At 43.2% G+C, this 25,090-nt stretch overlaps 1 protein-coding gene across 6 annotated transcripts; it reads right to left on the reverse strand.

The window, feature by feature from the left end:
- Positions 1-430: 430 nt before the first annotated feature.
- On the reverse strand, positions 431-23,946 carry RGS19 (regulator of G protein signaling 19). 6 transcript variants are annotated; one of them, XM_074288933.1, is made up of 8 exons: positions 23,611-23,918; positions 14,292-14,457; positions 4,501-4,585; positions 3,985-4,092; positions 3,657-3,771; positions 2,265-2,339; positions 1,820-2,054; positions 431-1,347 (listed from the first exon to the last, which is right to left on the reverse strand). In XM_074288933.1, exons 5-8 carry the CDS (start codon positions 3,740-3,742, stop codon positions 1,159-1,161), a joined length of 585 nt encoding a protein of 194 aa, XP_074145034.1. In that variant the 5' UTR covers positions 3,743-3,771; positions 3,985-4,092; positions 4,501-4,585; positions 14,292-14,457; positions 23,611-23,918; the 3' UTR covers positions 431-1,158. The 6 variants fall into 6 exon arrangements, with proteins under 6 accessions (XP_074145034.1, XP_074145032.1, XP_074145030.1 ...); XM_074288931.1 differs by having other exon boundaries at positions 3,657-3,778; XM_074288929.1 differs by lacking the exon at positions 4,501-4,585 and having other exon boundaries at positions 3,657-3,778; positions 23,611-23,946.
- Between the last annotated feature and the right edge of the window lie 1,144 nt (positions 23,947-25,090).

Here is a 25,090-nt window from a genome sequence, read left to right on the forward strand (position 1 = left end):
TTTCCTGCCTCCCTAGAGCTCTCTCTTTTTTTATCCAAGGTTTTAAAGAGGACAGACAGGAGGAAGCCAGGAAGGGGGACTGACGGTCCTGTCACTTGGATATAGCAGGATCTCAAAGCCACAAGAAATTACCGCTAGGAATCTGAGGTGTGGAGGGGGTACTGTCCTGGGGACTTTTCTCTGTTAGAGGACCACGCTTGAGTACACATCTGTTTTACCTGCTTCCTACCAACATCCTGATGCTGCTCTAGGGGTGCAAGTGGACATTGGATAATATTAGGGGCTTGGTCCTTTTTTTGTTTCTAATCACTCTAACATGGAGATGGGGTGAGTGGGGGCTAAAGAGAGGGAGGACGGTTAGGGCTGCAACCTTCCACATCCCAAGTTCAGTGTCGTTATCAGCATGGTGCTGGTCTCAGCAAGAGCAATGTAAACTTGACACTTCTTTATACAGAGACTTAAAAAAATAATACTAAACCTTCCCTTCCTGGGGGGAGGCTGTTGGCCAGAAGACAGGATGAGAGGAGGGAGCATAAAGTGACCATTTAAAAAGAAAAGCAGCAGATTCTGCTGGTGAGGGCTGTCCTCCCACCCTACAACACCCTCCACAGCCCCACTCTGCCCTGAATACCCAGTTCTTCTCCTGAGAGTCCTGTGGACCCCTCTGAGGGGGTTCAGTAGTAAATGAGGCATTGTGGTGTTGTGGAAAGAGCACTGGACTTGGAGGCAGAAGACCTGGGTTCGAGTCTCTTCTTTGCCACTTGTTAACTGTGTCACTCTGGCCAAGTCATCAGTTTCCTGATCTGTAAAATGGGGAAAATACTTGCAATACCTACCTCCCAGGGTTGTTGTGAGGGAAGCACTTTTGTAAACCATGAAGCGCTATAGAAATGGGAGCTATTATTATTAACAATAAGTCAGGCCTGAGGTTGTGAAGATAACTTGGTCCAATACTGTAGTACAAGTAGTGGGCAGTGACCTCAAGGGAAAGAGGGCAATTCTGTGTGGAAAAACTTGAGGTTTCTCTAAGAGTGGGGGCAGGGGCATAACTGCCCCCTTGGTCCCATTTTCCAAAGTGGCCAGATCGTGTCCCTCTGGGTGCTGTCGAGCTAAGAGTCTAGGCCGCCCCCATCCCTTCCATGGGGAGGGAAGGCTGCCCTAGGACTCAGAGGAGGATCTCGAGGTGCTGAGGAGCAGGGCTTTGTAGAAAGCTGAGTTCAGGAAGCGAGGGTAGGAGTCCCTATGCATGAGGGTGTAGATCTGTAGCTGGGCATCATCAAATGTATGGGATGATGGCTCTTGCATCTTTTTGTTGATGACCTCTCGTACCCTGGAGTCCAGGCTCACCTGAGTATGAGGATCATAGGTGAGCATGCACTGCTGGTACCCTGAGGGTTGGGGCTTACCTTCCCCAGAGCCAGAACGCCCCTCTTCTCCCCTCCCCTCCCGGGGGCAAAGGGCAGGAATTCAACCTTACTGGCTCTTCTGTAGCTTCCCGTGCCACCCTCTAGCTGACTCCACACTAGCAAAAGGGGAAGGTTAATTCTGGATCAGTCAGACCAGCGCTTATCTCCCAGGGAACAGGACATGGGTAAGACATCTGCCAGATAACGGCACCATCCATCCCATCGCCCCAGTCCCTCTGTAGGGGGACATGCCCTACGTGCCAAGCATTAATGGTGGTCTTAATCCTGGGCATGGTGACTGTGTGGAGGAGATAAGAGAAATACAGGGACAAGGGAATGAGGGTAGGATCTTAGGCTGGGGAGGAGAGAGGGAGACTGAAGTTACTGAGGGCTCAGGGGGCCCTGGGCCGCACCTCTTTGGGAGAAAGGATGGAAATATAGTCCTCGTAGATAAGGCGAGCCTTCTCATCGATGGCTTGCTTGTTGCCTTCTCCCTTGAGCTCCTCACAGGCCAGCCAGAAGAGCATGTTCTCCTCACTGTATTCTGTCCGGAGGAACTCTCGGAACACATTTCGGCCAGCAGGATTCTTCATTAGCTTGTCAAAAGACTTTGCCCAGCTTTGGACTTCCTCTTGGCTGGGCTTGGTGCTGCAAACGTGTACGTCCACATGGAGGAGAGAGACATTTGTGAGGGTATCATCTGACCTTTATTCTCCCATCACCACCTTTCTCCCTCACACCCCTCAGAGCCAAAGTCAAGCTTTCTGACTGCTGAAACTTGCTAGCCCGACTGTGAAGTCCCCCAGGGAAAGGAGCTTCCTCCTCCATGACTGTGGGCATGTAATGGGAGGGAATTACCAAGTTTCACAGTTGGGGATGGTCTCCAGTCTGGTCTCTCTAGAGGTCTTCCAAGCCCGCTGCCGATCTTCATTCCTAACAATGAGATTGAAAGGTAGTACCAGCACATGACACATTTAACATGGTCATCCCTTTCCCCCCAATCCCTCCTCAGCTGGGCCACATGGATTCAGACACATGCTTACAAATGTAAGCATACATATACATAGTGATACACAAATTCAAGACATATTGCACATATTCTCACACTTTTGGGCTCCTAATCTAGGCCCAGATACTTTTATTACCTCAGAGTGCCTGTAAATACTTTAAGCTGGAAGGGGGAAGTCCTGGAACCCTAGACTCAGGCCCCACTCCTAGAAGATTCCGAGAACTTGGAGTTCCAGGGGAGGAAAAGGAATATGCCTTTCTGCCTCTGCCATCAGTAAGCTTTGATCCCTCCATCTAGCCTCAGTGTGGCTAACCCCTCCTTCCTTAGCCTTCTCCTTCCACAGAAGCAGGGCCCAGCCCTTTAGCCCTGAGAAGCCTATTTTCTCTAAGAAGACTTCTCCAACTTGTGATTTTTCCTATCTTTATATTCTAAAGTTGTTATATAATATGGAGTTATAAAATGTCAGACCTTGAGTCTAGGAGGTCACCTAGGTCTAAACTCATTTATAGATGGCTAAAATAAAACTGAGGAAAGAAGACAACTTGCCTAAGATCTCACAGCTTACTAGCTGTGGTGGTGATGGGCTTTAAATCCATAGGCAAAACCATATGATGTAGGACTTAATCATATCTTACCCTTTCCTTTTAAATCTTCGAGATCCCAGGCTCTTCACTTACTGTCTCCTGGTAACAGGGATGATTACTGCTCCTCATCTGTTTCCCCAAGATTGGCAAATGCCCAAGGACAGGACCCCAAACTGCTCTTCCTGTTTTCCCAGGACTAGGAGCTCACCAATGGTGAAGATAAGAGTATTCTTCTTCTCTGTCTCCCCTAACTCCCATCATGGCCAGAGATGGTGGCAAAGAGGATGAGAGGGCTTAAGAAGGGGCTGGATGGCTGCCACTTAGAGACTCCCAAGGTCAAATGCTACTGAAGTTGGTTTTAAGTATAGCATGGCTTTCTTGCTGTGCTGTCAGTCAAGAGACCTTAAGGGTAAGTGTCCTGGGATCCAGGATGGTTGTTGGGACTGTGCCTCCTGGGATCAGGGTTTTAGAGGCTGTCCTACCCAAAGAAGGAGGATGACTTCTGGCTTTACGTGAGAGCGTAAAGAAGCGGCCGCTTCATAGATGTTGGAGAGTAAGTACTACCTAGGAGGTGCTGGTGTCAGGAAGTCAGAATAAGACCACTCATTGATTAAGGTCACACCACACACACACACACACACGTATGCAAACACATACCATGAACAGCTGCAGCAGCAGCACCAGCAGAAGCAGCAGGCATTGGGCCGGGAAGGAGCCAGAGGGGCTGGGTCATTTCGGGACATAGATGGGGGCCTGTCTGCCTCCTCAGGCCCTGTATGCTGAAAAACAAGAGTAAGGAGACCTGGGGCCCTGCCCTAATGTATGGTTTCCCCTACAACCCCGGGATTAACCCTTCCCAGTGTATGGATTTTCCCATTCTGAACAGTGAATCTTTTCCACTTTCTCCTTATTCTTTGTATCCCAAAGGTATGTTGTTCCTATTTCCTCAAAAAGGCAATCTGAGGTCAAGAAGCTGTTCTCTCACCTGCTTCCCAGCCTCATCAGCTGTCGGCATGAATGGACTGTGTTTGCCCCTAGTTCTCCTTCCACTTTGGGTCTCAAAACGTCCACACTCTTTCTTTGCTTAGATGTTCTGGGGAAAATAGAGAAATAGGCTTAATACTGACCTACCTTGTTGATCCTCCCTTTGCAGAGGGACCAGTGAATAAGGACCTCTACCTCTCCCCCAAATATAGAATTTACCTTCAATTTGTATTTGCTTTACAGGGAAAATAAACATATAATGAGGAGAAATGAGTCTGGGTTGGATTTGCAGAGAGGGATAGTATTTAACCTTTATTAGAGCAAACTCTCAATCCTAGCCTGGGCTTCCCAATACCCAGCCAAGAATGTGATCAGCCTGACTTTCTAGAGATAAGGAGAAGGCACTTTGGGCTCTGCTGTTTTATTCCATCTTCATTAGTCTGGATAATTCAGAGTGGACTGTATTTGACCCAGGATTGGTCTTGCAGGAGAAGGAAGGGACCACATAACCCCTTACCTTCTTCTCTCTCCCCCTCTTTCATGACTGTTCTTTAGAAATGACTTCTGGTTATTCAGCTCAGACTCCTGACACATCCCTGATCCTTAAATGACAAATAATGCTTAGGTTGGTTCCCCATTGTCCTCTCAGGGCTAGCTCTCCCATTTTCCTTTCTCCAGAAGCTTTGACATGGTGAGAAAGCAAAATACAAATAGAAAGTAACTGATGTATGATTAGCAGTGAGAAGAGAAAAGAGAAAGAAATAGATGTGAAGTAGCTGAAAGTCAGTATGCTTACATTACAGGAAGTATTGTGTGGATCAGGAGACAACATATATGAAACACTTAAGCTATAAATGTCCACTATTAATTTTTTCAGGAGAGTTCCTCATGAGGACAATTCCTATAATTAAGCAAAAGGGTTTGGCTAGAAGCTGCTAATTACAAATAAGCCACCTGACTAGCACAAGGTATCAGAAAAAGCTAAAATGCCCCAGAAAAAGGTGAATAATGTCTAAAAAAAAATCTAGAAAAAATTTTGTTCAGAGTTCTTCCCCACAATTCCCCTTTGCCTCTTTAAGCTGGAGGCTATTGGGAAGATAAACAGCAAGAGCTATATCAGAACAAGTTATCTCAGTTTCAACAGGTAGGGAAAACAAAGGGCATATTCTTGTGAATAAAATGTGAGTTGATCTCATTACCACAGGAGAAGGTGAGAAGAATGGAGTCTCTCTGTATACTCTTTAGTTTATCACAAAGAATGAAAAGATTGAACAAACTCTTCAGGAGATGGGCATAAAGAAGTCAGAGGCAAGAAGCAATCTTAATCAGTGTCAAGAGAATGAAAAAAGGTGGTAGAGAAAAATGGGAAGAATAAAGCTGAGACAACTCCAGAGCGGGGAACACTTTTCAGTGTTCTTCTGAATAGTGGCAAAGACGTTTAGGTGCTTCCAGGAAAGGATGTCAACCTGTACTGGTCTAGGAAGAAGAGATGAGTCTTAATAGCTGGTGACTTCTTTCTGAGGGATGTCAAGGTGGTCACAGGTCAGCTTGAGATAAATAATTGGGAGGCACCATGAAACATAGATCTTTAAACTTGGAAAGAACCTTAGAGATTATTTTGCTGAATCTCCTCACTCACAGGTGAGAAAACTGAGGCCATGACATTATATAGCTTCTGAAAGTAACAAAATATGTCAATCTAGTTCTTATGACCCTTCTTGAAGCCTATTCACACTTGTAACCACTTTTTTTTTTTTTTTTTTTTTTTTTTTTTTTTGCTGATTTGTGTAGAGATGAATGACACTGACAGGAAAAACCTCTAAAACACCACTCAGGATTATGGGGTCCTGGGCAATAGTTAGTGTGTGTATGTGTGCGTGTGTATGTATGTGTGTGTGCATTGTATGTATGTATGTATGTCACATTTTCATCATGGATGCAGATTAAAGGTAAAGAATGATGGCCAAGAATGGAGAGTATCTTTTTTCAAAAAATAATAATTTTTTTGCTGAGGCAGTTGGGGTTAAGTGACTTGCCCAGGGTCATACAGCCAGGAAGTGTTAAGTATCTGAGACCAAATTTGAACTCAGGTCTTCAGGGCTGGTGCTCTATCCACTGCGCCACCTAGCTGCTCCAAGGGAAAATATCTAAAGTGGACTAATAAATTATATCTCTTCTTGCCGCTCTATTGAAAAGGGCTTTACATTGAAACTAGAGAGGGAGAGGAAAAATATTTTCCAAATTGTTTATATTATTTAGTAAAATAATAATAAGATGTAATAATCTAAATATTTTACAAATATCTCATCTGATCCTTTCAGCAACCTTGGTGGAAAGTGGGGGGAGAGGTGTTATTGTCCCATTTTACAGTTGAGGAAATTGAGGCAAACACATTAGGTGATTTGCCCAGGATCACACAATAGTAGGCATCTGAAGCTGTATTTGAATTTAGGTCTTCCTAACTCCAGGCCCCATACACTATCTACTTCCCCACCTAGCTGCCCTAGCTACCACATATGCCATTCTATCTGCAGGTATAACACAGGAGAAAAGGATTAGTAATGTGACAACATCAAATAAAAGCAACAACACTAAAACCAGAGTTAGGTTATACACAAGAATATGAGAAGTAAAAACAATGAACTGGAGATGATGACAAAGGTATCAGTGAGAACTTTTTACTCTGTTGGATTTTAGATTTGGTGATATGTGGCTCTATGATTAGAATATGGTTATGAAGGGTTATACTGAATAAGATCACTAGATCTTATGTTTATACCTTTAGATTATCTATGTATAGATAGAGTGATAGATAAAAGTGAAGGGTCAGTAGATTGGTACTTCAAAAATGTGGGATCCTATGTGGGAAAGCATGAGTCTGAGGGGAGGAAGCCTGGTAGGGAACTTCTGGTTACTGATCAAAGGAGAGAGAAGTTGGTGATACAGTGCACACTGTACTACAGGCTATTAGGGCATGATGGGTTCCTGACAGATGACCTGCCTCTGTGTAGAGGCAGGATAGAGTCATAATAGGAGATTTCAATTATTTAGACAATTCATTTAATAGAGGTTGAGAACTGACCAAGCTCTACTATTTGCAGAACACTGTTAGCTAATGGAGGTGGTGGTGGTGAGTGATTGACAAAGCTTAGAGAAGAGAGTGTCTGCACCCCCATGAAACTTAAATCTAGGAGGGCAACATAATATAAAAGCACACAATAATACATACTAGGTCCATCACTATCACTGAAATCACTGAATCTCAGCCATGAAAGGGACCTCAGAGGCCATTTAGTTCAGCCCATACAGGAACAGGAATATTCATCACATCTTTGACAAAGAGTCCCTCTTATGGGTTCAGTGATAATTTCTACAAAGTAGAAATTATAGGAATCTCTATTAGTCACTCCTAACTTCCTATGTGAAGTCTTGCATCATCAACTGTCTGCTGGTATCTTTTATTTGAATAGCTCATATGAACCTCGAACTCAAAAGTTTCCAAAATGGAGCTCATTTTCATCTCCTCTCTTCTAAACTTCCTTATCTCTGTCATATTTCCAGTCATTAGGTTTACACTTCTCTTTCTTCCCTACCCTTCCCTTATCCCATCTAATTAATTAGTGGGCACTATCTCCACAAAGCTTTTCAAATTTGTCTAATATTTCCTATTTGTTAACCCTGATCTGGACTATTTGAAATAGCCTCCTTATTTGTTTTCTTGCTTCCAGTCTCTTTCTCTTGCCAATCCATCTTTCATACAGCTGCCAAATGAACATTTCTAAGATATTGGTCTGACCATATGCTCCACATGATGGTTATTCAAATATTTTTAAAAAATGGTTGTCATATCTCCAAAAGACTTCCTTTTCTACAGGCAAAACACCCCTAGTTCTTTTCAATCAATCTTTGTACCTACTGATTTCCATTTCCTTCACCATTCTGATCACCTTAATTTGGATCAGTTCCTGTTTGTAAATGTTCTTTACCAAGTGCAAAGTTCTAAACAACAATAATCTAAATGTGGTCTGATGAAGACAGAACTAATTATGTTTCCCATGTGGGATAGTAGAGCCCTGATAGTCAGAAATGATGAGTTCGAATTCCATATCATTTTTTAGCCAAGACACCTTAAGTAAGTCATTTGGTCTCTCAGCCTCAGTTCTCTCAACAACATAATTTAGGGTTAGGCTAGATAGTCTTTGAATTCTTTGAAATGAAAGTCTCTTCCAATTCCAGGATACTTATAGACATTGGCCTCTCATTGCAGCCTGAGATTGCCTCTACTTTTTTGACTGCCTCATTGCTTTAACTCATATTGAGGTCAACTAAAACCCTCAGATTTTTTTACCCCCACAAAGCTGTTGTCTAGACACGTTTCCCATATCCCATAATTATGCAGTTGATGTTTTTTTAACCCCAATGTAGGACTTTACATTCATTTCAATTATATATTCTGATTAGATGTAGACCATCATTCTAGCCATTTTTCTTTGAATCTGATTCAAAGCCCAAGTCTCACATCAACTAAAGATGTTTATATATGCCTTTATGAAAATCAAAGACAGAAATACTGAACAGTACAGTGAAAAGAATGAGATCCTTGGGTTCTCTACTGGCAACCGAACTCAAAGCTGGCAAGAACCAATTAAGAGCTCACTTTTTTTCAGATCTGGCTAATCAATCAGTTCTAAATTAATCTAACTATATTATCTAAGCCTTTCTCAAATGCTTTGCTGAAACCCAGGTATCTCATATTTCTATGATACTAGGATAGTAATCCTGTCAAAAGAAGAAATGAGGTTCATCAGCCATGGCTTGTTTTTAATGAAGCTATTTTGACACTTGGTGATCAATGCTCTCTTAGAATTTTGCTACAGATTGAAGGCCTAACTACTGGAAGAATTTAACCCATTTTTTATTTTTCCTATTCCTAATCCTAAAGTGACACATGATTCCATGGATTCTGAAACATTATTGACAAAGATTCAGCAATTACAACTGGAAATTCATTCAGTTCCCTAGATTATAGGCTTTTTGATTGTCCTTAGCATTAATTAATAGCCTGGACAGACTGAATTTTAGCAATAATGAAACTTTTTTTTTTTTTTTTTTACAGGGTGATAGCCTTTTTGTGTTCATTCTCAATTGCCCTTGCTTATAACATGGTCAGTGAATTTTCTATGTATCCACTTTAGTCTTAGGCAGCTTCCTCTTTTCTTCCTTACTGAAATTGTTTATATCTTCAGATTTGCATTCTTGAAAACTTTTCACCCCTGAGTAACATGAAAGCTTATTTTCCCCCCCAAAATCCTTGAAATTAATTCTCCCTAAATTTAAGGTTGTTGCTGTTGTTCAGTTGTGCCTGTTTTGAGGTGGTCTTGGCAAAGATACTGAAGTGGTCTGCCATTTCCTTCTTCAGCTCATTTTGTATTTAAAGAAACTGAGGAAAATAGGGTTAAGTGATTTAGGCTGCATTCAGACTATTCTCAAGTTTTTTCTCCTTGTCTACAAAGAATTACTTTCTCCTAAGGTTCACATCTTTTTTTTTTTTAACTTTAGCAACTAGTTTTTCCTTATTGGTCAGAATTTGGTTCAGAATAGCAGTTCTACTTCTTCCCTTCCACATTCTGAAGTATGAAATTATCATTAAGGCATGTCAAGAATATTGCTTTTGGCAGAGAGAACAGCATGCTGGAGTGAAAAGATCACTGGATGGGGATTTGGAAGACCTGGGTTGAGATCCTACCCTTGCTGCTTACTGTGGGACTTTCTATTCAAGTCACTTGACCTCACCCTGGGGGTTTGGTTTTCTCATCTGTAAAATGAGGGAAGTTGTACTAGATGATTTCTAAGATCCTTTTTTAGCTTTAGATCCTATGAATATAAGTTTGGGGAGTTGTCCCCTATCTCTACAATCATACCTCCAAGTAAGATTTAAGATCTCTTTCCCCAGCATCCTTGGCCATTTTCTTCTCCTGGCCTAATCATCAGCTATAAAATCCACAATAACACAAGATACCACAATAGCACATATGTTTCTCCCTCCACGTTCAGCTTAAGTCTGAACAATTGGATGATAAGGAGTACTCAGGGTTGAGAAGTCAGATCTAGAACAACGGAAAGTCAGGGGAACAAGGTATTCAAGAAGAATAGGGGAAGGAAGGGAATAATTATGCATATAGTGCATACTACATTCTTGGCACTGTGCTAAACACTTTGCAAGTATGTCATTTAATTAGTACTAATTTGAAAATAAATTTGATAACAGATGGTGAAACATTGAAATGAAACTATTTTTTGGGGAAATGGACTGAGAAAAAAGAGTGAATAAGGTCCTGGAAGTCACAGGAAATGGCAAAAAGCTGATTTAATGTGAGTAGAAGTAGACAGATAGGTATGGTATACTTTTGATGCATAATAAAGGCCAGTATATGATTATGTCAAAGTATGTAAGAAGTAGGATGATGAAGTTCGCATTAAGGTGTTTGAGGAATTCAGAAATCAGGGTATTACAGGCGTACTGAAGAAAGGCATACATGTACTATGGATCAAGTGTGCTGACACAGGCTTATGCTTAATGCATGCCCATGGTTAGCAGCATGAATATGGAAATCTCTGAGCATGAAAAAGGAAATCTCTTTAAATGATGATAAAAGACCAAAGCTTGATATCAGATTAATGGAGAAAGTTGGAAAGTGTTCTGAAGGTCAATAAATGACAGTTAAATAAGAAGAAGATAGTATAGATAGATTATAACAGATCTCAAGCCTTGTCAATTAGGGTAGATACGAAAAGTAGTGTCCAATATAAAATTTCAAGTGATGTGGTATACTTGGAGGAAGATCCATGTTATAGTTGAAACCCCCAAATGCAAAGATGCTACTTGACTGAGTATATAGGGGAATTTGTTGAGAATACACCACTGTTGGAGCTCTCTGTTAAAATCAAAGGAGATAACACTCTTAAATTCTCTTGTTGATAATTTTAGCTTTCAGATGGTAGGAAAAGCAATGAGAGAAATTGTGGTTTTTTTTTTTTTTTTTTAATTAGTAATGTACAGGAAGGAGCAGGTGCAATGGATAGAGTGTAGGTCTACAGTCAGAAAGACTCATTTTCTGAATTCAAATCTGTCCTCAGACACTTACTAGCTGTGTGACCCAGGACAAGTCACTTAATTCTATTTGCTTCAATTTCCCCATCTGTAAAATGAGTTGGAGAAAGAAATGGTAAACCACACCAGTGTCTCTCAGTAAACCCCAAATGAGATCATGAAAAGTTCAATGACTGACGCATAGGAACTTGGGGGAGACATGGCCATTTCATCTTAAGAGTTAATAGTCAATAGACGAAAAAACTTGATACAATCTGGTGAACAAGCTTTTGGGAGAGCAGACTTCAAAAGGAAGTAAGGAAGTAAGGTAAGACTCTGTGGCCTAAAACTCTATAAGAGAAGCTGGCCCAAAAGGACATGCAGCATCCTTAATTAGGGAGTAGGCCAATGTGTTTGGACTTGCTTTTGAAGTCAGTGTGGTTTTGTTACTCTCATTTATTCATTCACAAATATTTCTGAATGAATTTAAATGAATTTCAAAAATCCTAGGCCAAGTCAGACACAGTCCAAAGATTGGCCAAATAAGACCCCTGAATTTCAGCTCTATTGTATCAGGTTAGGGAAGTCTATTCTCCTCTCGAGGTCATCTGTAAAAAAGAGGGGACTTGGATTATCATCACTAAGGTCCCCACAAGGTCTTGAGATGCTATGATTTTAACTTCAAATTAGGAAGAAGATAGAGAAAAAGCACTGCTATCAACAGAATTGGAAGCATACCAAGAATCATCATCTTGTCTCCAATAAATTCAACCTTCTCCATGATGACTCTTGAGAGTATAAAGGTTAACTACTTAATAAAAAAGTTTCTGGTCTAGACTTGTGACTTCTTGGCCCAAGGAACTCCTAATAAGGAAGCTCCTTTTATCACATGCATTGCACATGTTCAACAATTTAAAGTCTTCTAAACCTGTCTCAGAAGAACTGAGAGGTTATTAAGTGATTGATCTGCTTAGGCTGACATGCAGCCAGTTTATATAAAAGGAGCACTTGAATCCATTTTAATGCTGAGAAAACTGAAGTCTGGTTCTCTTCCCATAACCTCATTCTCTGTTACTCTAAATATAATCCCACTAACCCTAAAAGCTGAATTTAAAGATTGCTGTTTTATAGTTTAGTATAGTTACATACATTCTCTCATGTGATTTTCCCCATAGCTCTGTGAAGAAAATACTACTGGGAATATGATTGCCAATATGATTGCCATTTTATAGATGAGACTAAGGTGCAGAGAGTATTTAAGTGACAGGCCTGTCCATTAGCATATAATTGTCTGAGGCAGAATTCCAACCCAAGTTTCCTATCTCCTCTACCACATTGTCCTACCTGTTGTCCTCACCCCCATTGCTTTCCTTCCCTCTTCTTCCTATCTATAACCAGCATGACAAAGTCCACATAGGTATTCTGAGAATATAAATACATTATTCCAATGAGAATATAAAAGGGAGGGCATTTACAAAGATATATATCCATAGATTGGGAAGTGGTTAAAAAGTTAGGATGTATAAATTAATGTAAGGAATGCCAAAAAATTCAGAGAAACATGAGAAGATCCATGTGAACAGATACATAAGCAGATCCAAGAGAATGATTTATACAGTGACTACAATGTAAGTGAAAAGACCAAGAGGAAGTTAAACTTTGAATAACAACAAAAAAACAACAATAAAGGTCTTGGAGAAGAGGTAGTGAAAGATTCCTCCTATCATATTAGAGATGGGATTCTATGAGTCCAGATATTTTATACTTTGTTGGTCAACGTTTGGCTATTGGGTATTTTTATTGTTTTTGTCACAAGGGAGGATTCAATATGAGTAGTAGTGGGAAATGTCTTTGAAGTCAATAAAGCATTAAGTCAATTAAATGCATCATAATGAAGTCATAATGAAGTCAAAGGCATCAATAAAGCATTAAAAAAAAAGACTGATGTGGATATTCAGAGGAATCATCGAGCAACTCATATTTTTAAAAGATGTTTATAAGACTGAAACAAGTGCAAGAAATTGCAGATGTCATGGTCCTCTTAAAAGCATCAAGAATGCAAAATCCAGGAGAGACCAACTGAGGCTGGCAATGGATGCTAAGCTCAAGAATGTTTTTTTAAAAAGCTAAGTTGGGGGACAAGAAGAGGTACAAAAAAAACTTGAGGTAGATGGGTCCATGATAATGGATGACAGAGAAAAAACTAAAATTGCTTGACTATATTCTACTTTGGTTAAATCACTTCTGGAGTCCTGTGTTCAGTGTGGTGCCCAAGTTTATAAAGGCCATTGATTAAGATGAAGAGCATCCAGAGGAGAGTAGCCAGTATGGTGAAAGGCAACGAATCTATGTCACATGATTATGTTATTGAGTCATTTCACTTATATTCAACTCTTCATGACCTCTTTGGGGATTTTCTTGGTAAAGATATTGGAGGGGTTTGACATTTTCTTTTCTAGCTTATTTTGCAAATGAGAAAACTGAGGCAAACAGTTGACTTGCTCAGAACCATACAGCTAATGTGTCTGAGGAATTCAGGAAGATGAGTCCTCTTGATTCCAAGCCTAGTTCCATCCACTGTACTACCTAGCAGCCTAAAGGGCAGAACTGGGATTAATGGATAAAAATGGCAAAAAAGCATTGATATTGGAAGAAATAAGAAGTAGGCCAGCCCTCTTTGGAAGATGGTGGGCTTTCCCCTCAATGAAGATCTTCAAGTAAAGGCTAGAATGTTATGGTGGACTTGTCAAGAATGGTATAGTGGGGATTCCTTTTTGGGTGTGGGCTGGACTAACTGGTAGCCGAGGTACTTTCCAACTCTCAAAAATTCTGTGATAATTCCTATTTTACTTCTGTTTTCTCTGCCAATGAGAATGATTACAGATTGGGAAGAAAAATGATGACTTAGGGAATTGATATGGAAATGAAGAAATAGGAAGAGAGTACCAATCTACTTTCTATGAGTTCAACTTATCAGATCAAGATGAATGATATCTTATCAAAAGGATTTATAGGTGAGATTACCAAGCCTCCCCAAAAGACTAAAAGTTGGCAGTGCTGTGTCTGGATTAGAAATAAGCATGCTCCTAGTGTCTCACTCTAAAGATTAAAAAAAGTTTTCCTTTGGTCATTTTTTTAGGATTTTGCCAAGAATAAAACTCAAGTTCATAGGCCTGTCAATGAAAAGTTTTAAACTTTTTGAAAATTGGAACATTTACCTGTTTTTTGTCTTGCTGCACCACCACCACTCACAATTTTCATCCAGAATATGTTTTGCCAGGCTTTATTTCTCTTTTTGATAGGGTTCCTGGGCCGATAGATCAGAAGAATGCCATGTTATGTCTGGATTTCAGCAAGACATTTGATGAAGTCCTTCATCCTATTCTTGTAGACAAGAGTGAGACATGAGGATTTGATGATGGTACAATTCATTCTTCCCCTTCCCCTCCCCCAAGTGGTGATTAATGGACTGATGAATCTTGATCCAAAAAGACCTCAATAGGTTACACAATGGGTTGATTCTAATATAGCAAGATCTAATACAGACAAATGTAAACTTTGTTTTTATATTCAATTTGGATTGAAAAAATCAACTGTGCAAGTACAGATTAGGGGTAGTGTGGACTAATTTAATACTTCAAATGAAAAAGATCTGGGGACTGCAAGCTCAAGATGAATCAAGATGAACATGCTAGCTAGTGTTCAGAATGAGTGAATGGACAAGGCTTATTGTATTGTTTTGGTCAGGCTACATTAGAATATTTCATTTGGGAAAAAAGCAATACTAGCAAGCTGGACTCCCTCTGAATTAGATTGATTAGAAACATAAGAGGACTAGAGACAATGTTAATTAGGAATGACTGATGAAGTGAGTGTGTTTCACTGAGAGAAGATTTTACAAGATGTCTTCCAAATAGCTGATGAACTCTATGTAAATAATATGTTAAATTGGTGTTGCTCAGTCAGAAGTTAGGTACTTTAAGTAAAAGAGGGAGGCAGGTTTCAGATTAATACAATGAAGCACTTGTTGACAATGAGATCTGTACAAAAGTGGAATTGGCTGCCTCGGTAAGTTGGTGGTTACAGAAAACCTACAAATAATGGTCACTGAGTAGTTTTGCTAACTTAGCCTTTTTCAATACACCTCTGACTTCTGAGTCAGTTTTTAACATGGGAAGAGTTGCTAAGAGGAAACTGTCATATAGAAAAGGGATCATACATGTTCTCTTTGGCCCCAAAAAGGCAGAACTGAATGGAAATGGCAAAGAGGCAAATAGAGGTTTTATATCAGGAAAAATCAGAAGTAGACTGGTCCTACTCTCTCCTCCTCCCTCAACTCTGGGAGCACTCTTAGGTTAGTAATATCCCTTCTCTTCCTCCCAGGCCCTTTTTTTTGTCACCTTCCAGATATTGTAGCTGCTTGGAGCCTTGGGAAAAGGGGATCCTGCAATCTGGTGTCAAGGACTTTTTCCCCCCAACTTGCTTTCTAAGTCTCTAAGGAATATTTTTGGTTTGATGACTGGGCCTCTCAGAGCTCCTGGGCCTCCCCTCATAGAGCCAGGGTCTTCACGTGGATATAATTTATTTTAAGGAGACCAGTTAAAACTCCAGTACCAACAGAACCTGAGATAGGAGTGTTAAGCTGCTGCTAAGGATCTCTTCATGCTGAGAGGTCACCTTCCTCAGGGAGACTTCCCAGGTCCATTCAGATGATTCTCCAACCTGACTGCTGAACTGTTATGTCCTCCCACTTGATATACCAAGGCTATTATTTGAGATGGATTATAAAGTAGGCTTTATACTACTACCCCTTCCCCCTCAGCCTGAGACCTCTCTAGAGCCTCTTGGATTATATCTCCGCCCTCCCCATGGGTTTGCTCAGTCATTTCTCTGCCGGAAACCCGGAAGAGAGGGTTGTTCCTCTTTCCTGGCTTCCTGCTCTCAGCCCCTCCCTGATCCTATTCTGAGGAGGGGAGATTAGGGGGAGGGGGACATCACTCACCAGAAAGACCAAGTCCTAAGGAAGCCAAAGGAGACTGGGCTCCTTGTGGAAGGGGCCAAAGAATGCATGAGGTAGCCAAGTGTGTTACCTTCTGATCTCAGAGGCCCAGGGGAGAGGAGGGGATGGAGAAAAGAAAAGGGGGGGGGTGCAGTTATTTCTAAGTTCACTGTTTCCCAATAGTCCCAGGAAGTTGCCAACCATCTACTATCAACAAAGCATTGAACCTAAGAGAAATGGGTGGCAATGCAGATTTATGCATGAGGAGAAACCTGGTTAGACATTCTTTCTGTGAGATGGAGGAACCTGGATCAAAGAGCTTTTCCCTTAAGGTTTTTGAAAAGAGGAGTCAAAATTATTTTCATTATTATTATTTTTCAATCCATTCCTAAGGCTCAGGCCTTCTCTCTCAGGTAGGGCTCCAGGATCCTGATGACTCCTCCCTTCACTTATCTTGACTCGGACCACCCCCTCCCCCAGTCTGTTTGGTCCATCCTTACCAGGATCTTACTTTCTTCAGTCCCCCCTCCCCCCCACTAGTGGAACTTGATACATCCGCTGCGGGGGTGGGGGCTTGCCAGGCTAGGGGAGGGGCCTAGGGAACTGGGGCATCCGGATTGAGCTAGGGCTTTCTTTTTAAGACTCCCCAAAGTGGTTCCTAGTTTGGATCTCCCCTCCCATGGCTCCTGATTTGCATAATGTCAGCCACATGCCTGCTTTGACTTTATCTTCCCACCTTTCCTTCTATCACAGTTCCCCACATCCCCTAAAAATAGGGGCCTGAGAGGGGGGCAGGTAGCCTAGACAGAAAGTGTGTTCTCTTTCCAGGTCAACCTGGGGCTAGAGACACAAGCCGCCTATGGGGTCCATGGGTATCCCAAGTTTTAAATCTGGGTATTAAAGGCCAGCTGGGTCAACACTAGAATGTTTTTCAGTCATGTCTGACTCTGTGACTCTATTTCGGATTTTCTTGGCAAAGATACTGAGTGGCTTGCCGTTTCTTTCTTTAAAAAAAAAATTATTGAATCGTTTTTATTTTCAAAACATATGCATGGATAATTTTTTCAAATTGACCCTTGAAAACCTTGTGTTCCAAATTTTCCTCTCCTTTCCTCCATCCACTCTCCTAGATTTGCCATTTCTTACTCAAGCTCATTTGACAGATGAGGAAATTGAGGCAAACTAACTTGCCCAGGGTCACAGAGATTTTAATTGGGGAAAATGAGTCTTCCGGAGTCCGCTCGACCCACAATGCCACTTAGATACCCTGATAATCCATAACACAACCAAAAATGGGTGAGCATTGTGAGAAATGAATTCAGAGATTCATCAGAAGGGAATCCCCAGATGCTTTGGGGCAGGATGGAGAGTCTCAGCCAATCAAATCTCAGACGCTCAGTCACCTGGGGCCCTGGAGGGAAATTTTCTATGGGCTAGACCTGGGTGTGGCCATACCTCCCTTAGTGATTTTAGACACCTGGATTTTTAATTCAAGGCTCAGATGGGGACTTTTAAGGGATGGGGGGGGGGGGCATGAAGTCACGTCCTAGCAGTAATTTTCTGGGATTCTGGATCCTGCTAGTGGAACAGAGCCATAAAATAAATTTTTGCCCAATATTTTGCTCTGAGAGCTAGGTGATATGGTATTCCGCATGGGAATAGCAAGTCTTGGACTCCAGCTGAGGAGCTGATGGGCAAAGTGTGGCAACTTAATATGAGTTCTCAGAATTGTCTGACTATTAACAATGAAGGGGTGTGTGTCTAAATGTATGAGACTTAGGTCTTGGTGTCCTGGACTCTATTGAAGGACCCAGATGAGTCAAAATAGCTGAAATGTCATGAACATAGAAAAATGGGAGCCCAGGTATGCCTTCTGCCAGTGACTTTCTTGCCTTAGTACTGGGGTACTTGGCTCAGGGTATAAGGTGAACTCCAACTGGATCAGTATTGATGGTCCCAGTGCCTTGATGGTACAGGACACCCCCCTAATTCAGATCAGGTACCCTGGTTTAGGTCCTGCTGACTTCCTCATTCTTTAGGGTAAACTTCCTGCTGACTTCCTTGTACCTCATAACCACAGTAAGTCAAGGCTACATCACCTCTCTTGAACTCTTGTAATAGTTTCTTAATTAATTTCTTGCCTCCAATTTTTCTCCTTTCCAATTTATCCTCCACAAAACTACCCATTTTGATATTCTTAAAAGTATATTTGACCATATCACTATGTTGCTCAATATGCATCAGTGGCACTCTATTATTTCCAGGAGAAAATAGAAGCTTTTTTGACATTTACAGCCCTTAAAAATTTGGTTCCAGGGGGCAGCTAGGTGGCGCAGTGGATAGAGCACCAGCCCTGAATTCAGGAGGACCCGAGTTCAAATTTGGTCTCAGACACTTAACACTTCCTAGCTGTGTGACCCTGGGCAAGTCACTTAACCCCAGCCTCAGAAAAAAGAAAAAAAAATTGGTTCCAGACTATCTGGCCAGACTGATTATACATTACTATCTCTCACTGCTCACCAAATAAGACATTCCATCTCCTGCCTATATGCCTTTGTATAAGTTGTCTCCCTTGCCTGAAATGGCTTCCCTTCTTGGCTTTAATTCCGGTCAATTGTACCTCCCTTCAAAGCTCAGTTCTTTGTATAAAAAGTTTTCCTATTCCTCTTCTTGTTATTGCCTCCCCCAATTATTTTGTACTTATTTTCCACACATACACTTAATACTGTCTTCATGAAAAAGGCAGTGAAACCAAGATATCTCAATTCTCTGGCTCCAAGTCCAGCATGCTTTTGGTTTATCACACAATACCGCCTTCTTCCTGAAAACATTGCTGATTGTCACAGCTCATCTCTACTCTCTGATTTCATAGATTGACATCATCCATGTTCACCTCCTGCCTTTTAATTATAATTGCATCTATCTGTTGTTTTCTGGAAGTCCAGGATGTACATTCTTCATGCACAGAATCTGCAGTCTTATTCTCTTGTCTCCTCCCAGACTATGAGCTCCTGGAGTTTAGGACCCAAGTGGGCTGTGTTCATCACCCCCAGATAGTGATCTCCCTAAAGGCAAGGATTGGATTTATTTCTTATCTCTATCCCCTAAATTCCTGGAGTTTAGGACTCAGGTTTGTTCCTCTTTAGATTGTGACTTCCCTAAAGAAAGGACCCAAGTTCTTGTTCCTTCTTTGTTTTTCCCTAAATATGAACATCCCAAGATCAGATCCGTTCCTCCACAATCCTTCACTTGGTTAAATGCTTTCTGAGGGCAGAGCCTGAGTCTGCTCCTTCTCCAAACTTCCTAAGGATAGGATCTAGGTCAGTTCTCTCTCTTCCACAAACTACAAACTTCCTAAAGGTAGAACATGGGTCTTATTTCTATTTTAAGTGCCTAGAATAGGACCTAGAATAGAACAGACCAAGCCTGTTGAATTATACTAAACGGAATTGTCCTTAAAAGGCAAATAATAAAGGTAAATCAGTTTTCTGTACTATGACATATAATTTTAAAGTCTTTCTCCTTGCCTTGGAAGGCCTTACCTGTGCTTGGATAACAAATCTCTCCAGCTTTTCATTCAAATCAACTTGAGTCCAAACTGGATTCATGTATTTTCTGAACTCACAGGATGGGGGGAGAATACATTTAAATCTGGAGGCCCCCAAATCTTCAAAGTACCTCTAATAGTGAAGGGATGAGAGGGTATTGCCCTAAGATCTTGTATGCAATCTAAGCTGAGTGGAAAAGTTGTTATCCATCAGAACTGATGTCATCTGTAGCACCCAACCTCTACAAACAATGGCTTCAGTGGAAGTTAGCCAATTGATCGCCCTCAATCAGGTTATTCCTAGGCAACTTGGAGCTTTCTCTATCAGAGACCACTGGTAGCTAATCGATTCTTTCCTGAAGAATCAAAGAATCTTAATCTCAGATACATTGGCCAATATGTATCTGAATAGAAATCTCTTCTACAACATCCTTGACATCAAGTAACATCTTTAACATCTAACCTTTCCCTGAAGACCTGGAAAAGGAAATCCACAACCTCCTGAAAGCAATCTGTTCTACCTTCTAAAAGTTCTAATTAATATAAAGCTTTTTTTCTTCTGATAGCTCTTCAGACACTTAAAGCACAGCTATCATTCCCTTCCCACTCTCTCTCTAGCTCCCAATCTTCTCTAAGCTAAACATCCAGTTTCTTCCAATTAGCCTTGTATGGCCTGATCTCTAGCTTTGCCACCCTAGATATTTTCTGACACATTCAAATTTGTCTTTGACCTTTTAAAAATATGGCACTTTGAATTGAATATATAATACTCCAGTGAAAATCTACAGAGCAGAATATGACTATTACCTTCTTTATCAATGGTACTTAAGGTCACAGCTTTTTGGGATGACACGGCCCACGGTTGAGTTGCTTATATTGAGTAGGCAGTCCACAGAAATTCAAAATCTTTTTCCATGGGTGTCGGTGTCTGACCAAGAATCCTCATCTTATTACTGTATGTAATACAGTTTCTTTTTCAAATGCCAGGAATGACCTGAAATCCTCAAGGCTGAATCAAGGGTCTGACCTTCTGCAAATGGGTTCTGACAGTGGTAAAGATCCAAGGACAGATTCTTTTTCTGTTACTTCTCTGCCTTGCTCAGTGTTCCTCCTACTAAGTGGAACAGCGGAGGTTCCTGGCTGAAACTCTAAGGAGGCCCTAGCTCTGAAGCTACAACAGGGAAAGAGACATCCTCCCTCCCAGCTCGGTGGTGGCTATGCATGGGGAGAGAGAGTTCTCTGAGTGACATCATCAGCCCAATCAAGATCATGATATAACACTATCAACCTGACCACAAGGGTTCTCTGGGTAAAAATCACTGTTCTACCTGAATAATGGTACCAATCTAATGATATAACACTATCAATCTGACCACAAAGGATCCCTGCGTATAAGAACTGACCAGACATGCAAGATCCCTGGGTAACCCTTCTGGCCTGACCAAAAAGTCCTGGCACATCAGGATGGGAAAGTCTCCCCAGAGAGATGCTTTCATACCCAGGGGAGGCTTTGGCTCCAAACAAGGAAAAAGAAAGTTCCTAGAGTCAGCGATGTCCAAATAAAATCGTAAAATGTGACAGGCCTGGGAGGACTGTCCCCACTTGCCTCTGGAAACTGAGTTCCGGCTGGCCCCCAGATACTTGGGTTGGCGTGACTGCCTGATACTGTCCTCAACTGCCCTGGGTTCCTGCCCTATACATAGCTGCCCCGAGATAGGTCCACTCTGTGCGCCACAGAAATCTTTCCTAGTTCTTCTCTCAGAGGGTCTTTTTGTTAACCTCACCTAACCCAACTCTGAGCTATGCTTTATTGTGTCCCCTTAGCACCTAAGATTAAGTGTCTATGTTTCTAGGTCGAGTGCTCTCAGAGAGAAGGGTTGTGTCGCTTCCCTTCAACAGCTCTCCACAAAAGTCTTTCACTCTTGATTCTGCCCACACTAGACACAAGGGGGAAGTTTGTTGCTCTCTGAGTAGAATCTGTCTTGTGGGGACCTGTGGGTCCTTGCAGGATACTTCTATCTCCCTCTTTCCAACTTCCCTATTTCTGTTGAGGGCTCCACCACCCGAGTAACCCAGGTTTGCAACTTTGATTCCATTCTTCATATTCTCTCACCTCATAAATCTGACCAACTGCCAAATCTTGTTGATTCTACCTCCTCGACATCTCTCTCATCCCTTCTTTTTTCACTAACTTGATCACCCTATTTCAGCTGGATGATACCTCTAGACTAAACTACTGCAACAGTCTCATAATTGGATCTCCCTTTCTCCAATCTTTCTTCTCCAATCCATCCTCCACAGAGCTAACAAAGTGATATTCCTGGAGTGCAGGTCTGATTATGTCACTCCCTTGCTCAAGAAGCAGGAGTGGTTCCCTATTGCCTCTAAATTAAAGTCAAACTCCTATTTGATATCTAAAGTCTTTCACAACCTATCTCCTGCCTACTTTTCCAGGCTTACTACATTTTACTCCCCTTGGTAATCCAGGTGAATTAGACTTCTTGCTCTTTTCTACGAAGGACATTCTATCTCCTCTGCAGAGGCTATACCTGGAATGTGGGTGCTTCTTTCTGATCTCAGTCTCTTGGAATCTCTGGCTTCCTTTGGACCTCAGTTCAAAGGCTACCTCCTTTGTGAGGTCTTTCTTAATCTCCCCCCAGCTTTATATATTTTATCCGGACATGAGGCACATATCATATCCTCCTTTAGGGTAGTAAACTTCTTGAAGGAAAGGACAAGATGGCACATACAGGTGATTAATAAATGCTTTCTCGTGGGGTGGTAGATTTAAGCTGTAAACCACATTAAAAATCATCTACTGCAGCAGCCCCATTTTACAGATGAGGAAAATGAGGCCCAATGAGGGCCCAACGTGATTTGCCTAAGATCACTCAGGTAGGAAGTAAGCACAGGCAAATGTGAGCCCACATCCTCTCGATTCCATAGCCAATATTCATTACACCATGCTGCCTCTTATGTGGATTGAACTGAGCTCCTTCTACCAGCTTCTCCTCCTATCCCCTTCCTCAAGCATCCACAGCAAAGACGGGATCCACATTAAAGCAGAAATACAGTCCAGCATAATTAGGGTGGCTGAAGACGAGAGAAGCTTAAAAGCACAGAGCAATTCTGCAAAGAACCCCTGGGGGCTTCCCTGGAAGGGGGGCTCCAGCCTCTCAGCTCAGGCCATAAAGGCACTCTAGCTGAGGGCACCGACTGCAGTCAGAGGAAAGCCAACACTTCCTGCCAGCGGGGAGGGGCACATGTCTTCACAGTAGCGGAATGGACCGCATAGACTCTTAACCTCCTTCCTTCCCCCGACATGGTGCTTCTCCCAGTACATGAAACTGCACCCCCTCCCCGAAGAGCCACTTATTGGTTTTCTAGACACCCCCACACCAACTTGGTGGAAACGAAGTGGAGTCCAGTGTCTCTGGGAGGCTCCGAACCCCTACTTCCCGGGGATGAGGAGGAACCTTGTCGTCCTGTCCCACAGGTGGGGGATTGAAGGTACTAGGGCTAGGACATGGGAAGTCCGGAAACCTGGGGCCTCACTGCACCCCTTTTGTTGCAATCATTTCCCGGCCCAACCGCAGAAAAAGGGGAACCTGTGACCAGTATGTAGCAACGCCTGCCCTTCCCTTCCCCGCCGTTCCCCCGACCTCTACCTTACGCCCCTCCGGTCCCGCTGCGGACCCTCACGGAATCTTCCCCTTCTCCCTGCAGCACCCCCTCAGCTTTCCCCAGGATCTTCCCCTTTCCATTTCAGACTCCCACTGGGCCCTCACCGCCCAATGCAGACCCCCCTCCCCCTTTCCCTCCTTATAAAGACACTCCCACAGGCCTCTCTTCTTTTCCTGAAGACCCCCACAGACTCCTCCTCCTCGGCCGTGCGGACCCCCACTGTTACCCTTCTTTTCCTTGCAGACTCCCCACCACTCCCAACAAACACACGCGGGGCGCAGGCACGGACAGGCAGATCTGCACTCACCATCTGGGCGTCCGCAACACGGCCTGCGCTCTCTCCCCGTTTCAGGGGTCTCTCGGTCTTTCTTCAGAGTCCCTGTGTCTCGGGGTCCCTTGTGTGCCCTTAGTATCTCTGTCTGGGGTGCCTGCGTGTCTCCCAGCGGATCGGCGTCCGTCTGCTGCTCAGGGTGCGCCCTGATCTCTCAGGATTACTTAGCGTCGCTCAGTCTCCGAGTCTCAGGATCTCGGGATCCCGGGCTCCCCGCGCAGCCGACAGATTCAGGCTCCGGAGTCGCCCCCGGGGTTGGGGAGGAGGGGGTGGGGGGCTCACTGCGCAGGCGCTAGGGCTGCCACCAGTGACTTCCCAAAAGCGACGGAGCCTAGACTTCCTTACCACTGGGGGCCCCGCCCGCCCCCGCCTCCGCCTCCGCCTCCGTCTCGGCCCCCGCCCAAGGACTTCACTTTGCAGCCTCCGAGGTTCCGCCGCCCCGGAGTTTCTTCTCCCCCTTCTCAATCCTCCCCTAAGCTTGGCGGGGGCTCGGAATAGAGCTCGAGCTGGTTTCCAGGGGCTAACGTGGGTGCGTAGGTGTGTGAAGGTGTGTGGGTGGGGGACGGGCTGGTAGATGAGGGAGGAGACCCATGGAGACAGCCGGAGGAGCCGGGGTGGAGTGGGAGAGGGAGAGGCGGAGGGAACTGGTCTCCCGCCCCAGCCCCAGGTGAGCGGAGCCAGAAGCATCCTCCTCCTCCTCCCTCCGCATCGCGGGTTCCGGAGTCGGGATGGGGAGAGCGAGTCCGGAGGTCTACGTCTCAGGGCTTGACTCTCGCCTCAGTCTTCCAACTATCCCACGTCCGTGTCCGTGTCTCTCTGAATCTGACTCTGTCCCTGTTCGGGGCTGGGTCTCCTCTGGCCCCGGATTACTCTCTCCGTCTGCCTCCCTATCTCTATGTCCGGGTCTCCTTATCCTCGTGTCTTTGTATCTTTTCAGGGAAGGGGCATACCCCACAGTCTGAGGGCGAAGACAGCAGATGCTGCCATGTCTGGGCTGCCCAGCAGGTGGTGACCAATTCACACTAGGAGAACAGTGAAGCTCTGAAGAGGGAGGGAGAGGGGGAGCCAGCGGCCAGTATCTGATCATCCTCCACAGGGAGGGGAAAGGATCTAATTATCTTCGTTTCTCCAAGGATAAAAAATTTACACTGATCCCAAGTCTCTTGTTTGGCGATGGTCAATAAATACTAAACTATATGAAATTAACTGTGTTAAGTTGGGGATACCAAAAAACCAAAACAAAACCCTGCTCTCAGTGTGCTCAAAATACCTGGTCTCTGGAGGATGGTGTGTGTGTGTGTGTGTGTGTGTGTGTGTGTGTGTGTGTGTGTGTGTGTGTGTAATAATTGTGCAGGAACTTATTCCTTCAGGTTTTTAACAAAGCTCCTACCTTTTCCTGGGCTGTCTTCTCCCTATGGCCTGTACTGAATCCATCTCTAGGAATAAATCTTATCTA

The sequence above is a fragment of the Sminthopsis crassicaudata genome, chromosome 2 (assembly GCF_048593235.1).
Source record: "Sminthopsis crassicaudata isolate SCR6 chromosome 2, ASM4859323v1, whole genome shotgun sequence".
Lineage (NCBI taxonomy): Eukaryota > Metazoa > Chordata > Mammalia > Dasyuromorphia > Dasyuridae > Sminthopsis > Sminthopsis crassicaudata.